The sequence below is a fragment of the Cetorhinus maximus genome, unplaced genomic scaffold (assembly GCF_964194155.1).
Source record: "Cetorhinus maximus unplaced genomic scaffold, sCetMax3.hap1.1 HAP1_SCAFFOLD_2932, whole genome shotgun sequence".
Classification (NCBI taxonomy): Eukaryota; Metazoa; Chordata; class Chondrichthyes; order Lamniformes; family Cetorhinidae; genus Cetorhinus; species Cetorhinus maximus.
In genome coordinates, this window is record NW_027598862.1 from 27,501 (window position 1) to 32,231 (window position 4,731).

Consider the following 4,731-nt stretch of genomic DNA (forward strand, 5'->3'; position numbering starts at 1 on the left):
CCCCCCCCTCCCGGCCCCTCCCCCCCCCTCCCCCCCCCTCCCGGCCCCTCTCGTCCCCTCCCGGCTCCTCTCGTCCCCTCCCGGCCCCTCCCCCCCTCCCGGCCCCTCTCGCCCTCTCCCGGCCCTTCCCGCCCCCTCCCAGCTTCTCGGCCCCTCCCGCCCCCTCCCCCCCCTCCGGCCCCTCCCCCCCTCCCGGCCCCTCTCGCCCTCTCCCGGCCCTTCCCGCCCCCTCCCAGCCTCCCGGCCCCTCCCCCCCCTCCCGCCCCCTCCCCCCCCCTCCCGGCCCCTCCCCCCCCCCTCCCGGCCCCTCTCGCCCCCTCCCAGCCTCTCGCCCCCTCCCGGCCCCTCCCCCCCTCTCTCCCCTCCCGGCCCCTCCCCCCCGGCCCCTCCCCCCCCCTCCCGGCCCCTCCCCCCCTCTCTCCCCCTCCCGGCCCCTCCCCCCCGGCCCCTCCCCCCCCCCTCCCGGCCCCTCTCGCCCCCTCCCGGCCCCTCCCCCCCCGGCCCCTCCCCCCCCCTCCCGCCCCTCCCCCCCCTCCCGGCCCCTCCCCCCCCCTCCCGGCCCCTCTCACCCCCTCCCGGCCCCTCTCGCCCCCTCCCAGCCTCTCGCCCCCTCCTGGCCTCTCACCCCCTCCCGGCCTTGCCCCATAAGACCATAAGACATAGGAGCAGAAATTGGGCCGTTCGGCCCATCGAGTCTGCTCCGCCATTCAGTCATGGCTGATAAGTTTCTCAACCCCAGTCTCCCGCCTTCTCCCCGTAACCTTTGACCCCCTTACCAATCAAGAACCTACCTATCTCGGTCTTAAATACACTCAATGACCTGGCCTCCACAGCCTTCTGTGGCAATGAATTCCATAGATTCACCACTCTCTGGCTAAAGAAGTTTCTCCTCATCTCTGTTCTAAAAGGTCTTCCCTTTACTCTGAGGCTGTGCCCTTGGGTCCTAGTCTCTCCTACTAATGGAAACATCTTCCCCACGTCCCACTCTATCCAGGCCTTTCAGTATTCTGTAAGTGTCAATCAGATCCCCCCCTCATCCTTCTAAACTCCATCGAGTATAGACCCAGAGTCCTCAACGTTCCTCCTCTCCCCCTCCCACCCCCTCCCGGGCTTGACAGGGTAGATACTGAGAGGTTGTTACCCCTTGTGGGGGAGTCTAGGACCAGAGGGCATAATCTCAGAGTAAGGGGGCGCCCATTTAAAACAGAGATGAGGAGGAATTTCTTCTCTCAGAGGGTAGTGAATCTGTGGTTCTCTTTACTGCAGAGGGCTGTAGATGTTGGGTTGTTATGTAGTTTCAAGGCTGAGATAGACAGATATTTAATCAGTGAGGGAATCAAGGGTAATGGGGAAAAGGCAGGAAAGTGGAGTTGAGGATTATCAGATCAGCCATCATCTCATTGAATGGCGGAGCAGAATCGATGGGCCGAATGGCCAACTTCTCCCACGTTTCATGCTCTCGCCGCCACGCGCCCCCCACTCGCTCCCAGTTTGATGTTTAAACTCCCGAGTCACCGATGCTGTGAACCACTTCCCCAGCCAGTGAGCTGCTGAACATTTCCGTCTCCCTTACTCCGTCCCCTGTGCGTGACTGTTTTGTTTCTTACGAAGGTCTGCGCAAAGCGACCCTGTGATTCCAAGGAGGGGGAACAGGAGGATGGGGGCGAGGACGGAGGGGAGGTAACCCAGCCTGTCCCAGCCCAGGAAGGAGAGCACGGTGAGGAGGAAAAGGAGAACAAGACCATCGTCAGCCCCAGCGAGAAGACAGAGAGCGAGGTGGCCAATGCCACGGAACCCCAGACAAAGGAAGAGGGGGTAAGGAACAGCCGTGTCCTTTCCACAAACCTCGTCGCTTGATTTCACCAAACTGCAGCTTCCCTCCGCCCTCCCCCCGCCCACCCCCCAACCCCTGTTAACTGGAAGCTGCACCGCGTGGCGGAGTCTGGAATACGGCGCACCAGAGATTTTAAAAGGGAGCCCCGAGGTGGGTGGGAGGCACAGTTTGGGGATCAGCCAGCTCTGTGCCTGTAGCACAGACAGCGAGCTCGGGCATTTTGAGTGTGTGGCTAGGTCCTTGTGTCCATGGCCACCTGTAGCCTCCCTATCTCTGTACCCTCCTCCAGCCCCCACACCCCTCCCTATCTCTGTACCCTCCTCCAGCCCCCACACCCCTCCCTATCTCTGTACCCTCCTCCAGCCCCCACACCCCTCCCTATCTCTGTAACCTCCTCCAGCCCCTACACCCCTCCCTATCTCTGTAACCTCCTCCAGCCCCCACACCCCTCCCTATCTCTGTAACCTCCTCCAGCCCCTACACCCCTCCCTATCTCTGTACCCTCCTCCAGCCCCTACACCCCTCCCTATCTCTGTACCCTCCTCCAGCCCCCACACCCCTCCCTATCTCTGTAACCTCCTCCAGCCCCTACACCCCTCCCTATCTCTGTAACCTCCTCCAGCCCCTACACCCCTCCCTATCTCTGTAACCTCCTCCAGCCCCTACACCCCTCCCTATCTCTGTAACCTCCTCCAGCCCCCACACCCCTCCCTATCTCTGTAACCTCCTCCAGCCCCCACACCCCTCCCTATCTCTGTAACCTCCTCCAGCCCCTACACCCCTCCCTATCTCTGTAACCTCCTCCAGCCCCTACACCCCTCCCTATCTCTGTAACCTCCTCCAGCCCCTACACCCCTCCCTATCTCTGTAACCTCCTCCAACTCCCACACCCCTCCCTATCTCTGTAACCTCCTCCAGCCCCTACACCCCTCCCTCTCTCTGTAACCTCCTCCAGCCCCTACACCCCTCCCTATCTCTGTAACCTCCTCCAGCCCCTACACCCCTCCCTATCTCTGTAACCTCCTCCAGCCCCTACACCCCTCCCTATCTCTGTAACCTCCTCCAGCCCCTACACCCCTCCCTATCTCTGTAACCTCCTCCAGCCCCTACAACCCTCCCTATCTCTGTAACCTCCTCCAGCCCCCACGCCCCTCCCTATCTCTGTAACCTCCTCCAGCCCCTACGCCCCTCCCTATCTCTGTAACCTCCTCCAGCCCCTACACCCCTCCCTATCTCTGTAACCTCCTCCAACTCCCACACCCCTCCCTATCTCTGTAACCTCCTCCAGCCCCTACACCCCTCCCTATCTCTGTAACCTCCTCCAGCCCCTACACCCCTCCCTATCTCTGTAACCTCCTCCAGCCCCTACACCCCTCCCTATCTCTGTAACCTCCTCCAGCCCCTACACCCCTCCCTATCTCTGTAACCTCCTCCAGCCCCTACACCCCTCCCTATCTCTGTAACCTCCTCCAGCCCCTACACCCCTCCCTATCTCTGTAACCTCCTCCAGCCCCTACACCCCTCCCTATCTCTGTAACCTCCTCCAGCCCCTACAACCCTCCCTATCTCTGTAACCTCCTCCAGCCCCCACGCCCCTCCCTATCTCTGTAACCTCCTCCAGCCCCTACGCCCCTCCCTATCTCTGTAACCTCCTCCAGCCCCTACACCCCTCCCTATCTCTGTAACCTCCTCCAACTCCCACACCCCTCCCTATCTCTGTAACCTCCTCCAGCCCCTACACCCCTCCCTATCTCTGTAACCTCCTCCAGCCCCTACACCCCTCCCTATCTCTGTAACCTCCTCCAGCCCCTACACCCCTCCCTATCTCTGTAACCTCCTCCAGCCCCTACACCCCTCCCTATCTCTGTAACCTCCTCCAGCCCCTACAACCCTCCGAGATCTCTGCGCTCCTCCAATCCCGGCCTCTCGTCCATCCCCCGATTCCCATCGCACCACCATTGGCGGCCGTGCCTTCAGCTGCCTGGGGGGGGCCCTGAGCTCTGGAATTCCTCCGCCAAACCTGTCAGACTGTCGTGGCCCCGTGCCACATTTCGTCTGAGAACAAGTTGGCCGGATGTGGTGGGGTGGGGAGGGGAGGGGTGGTGGATGGTGGAGTGACATGAACCCCTCGCAGGAGGAGCCAGCAGAGAGTCGATGGACCGAATGGCCTCCTTCTGTGCTGCGCCAGCCCCCTGCCTGCGCCGTGCACCTCTGTACCTCGCTCCCGGTGCTATATAAATGCAGGTCGTCGCTCCTAACTCCTCGAGCACTTTGGAAAATTGTTTTTTTGTGTGTGTGTGTGTGTTGGGTAACAGGATGTTCCGTTAACCGCTCTCTTTTGCTCCACTCTCTCTCTCTCCCTCAGGCTGAGGCTGCAGCTGTTTAAGAGGATGAAGCTGATACGCCCAGACCAGCCTTTTTGCAGATGCGTAAACCCCCCCACTCCTCCCTCTCTCTCCTCTCCCCCCCCCTCCTCCCCCCCCTCCTCCTCCTGCCCCTCTGTCCACCCTCGTTCCCCTGATTGCTGAGGAATTTTATTTTTCATTCGAAAGAAGAGAATTGTTCGTGCTGTTGGCAGCTTTTTACACCAGTGTCGGGCCCTGGGCTCACTTTTACGGTAATTAAAAAGAAAAAGAAAATTTCTGCTTCACCGATTGTCGGAGTTGATGCTTTTGTCCGGTCCCTGGCGCCCCCCCTCGGACTCTGCCCGCCCCGGCCTCACTAGCACGGACGCGATGGGCCAAAGGGCCACCTCCTGCGCTCTAACCGTTCTCATGGAGGGGCTTCTTGGGACACCGGGGGCTTTACTTAGGATGCTTATTTATTTTCCGAGGAATGTATTCCCTTATTTCTCCCGCCAAACTCACAGCAACCCAGTGCCATGCCCGGGAGATGCA

The 4,731-nt window shown here is 61.0% G+C and overlaps 1 protein-coding gene across 2 annotated transcripts in view; it reads left to right on the plus strand.

Annotated features, from left to right (window-relative positions):
• The window catches only part of LOC144677716 (hepatoma-derived growth factor-like), a 31,978-nt gene extending 27,494 nt beyond the window's left edge, over window positions 1-4,484 (plus strand). For both annotated transcript variants that reach the window (XM_078537748.1, XM_078537747.1), the window contains exons 5-6: window positions 1,612-1,815; window positions 4,200-4,484. In XM_078537748.1, the coding sequence (XP_078393874.1) occupies window positions 1,612-1,815; window positions 4,200-4,220 (225 nt within the window). In that variant the 3' untranslated portion in view covers window positions 4,221-4,484. The remainder of the gene's footprint in view (window positions 1-1,611; window positions 1,816-4,199) is intronic.
• The last annotated feature ends 247 nt before the right edge of the window (window positions 4,485-4,731 follow it).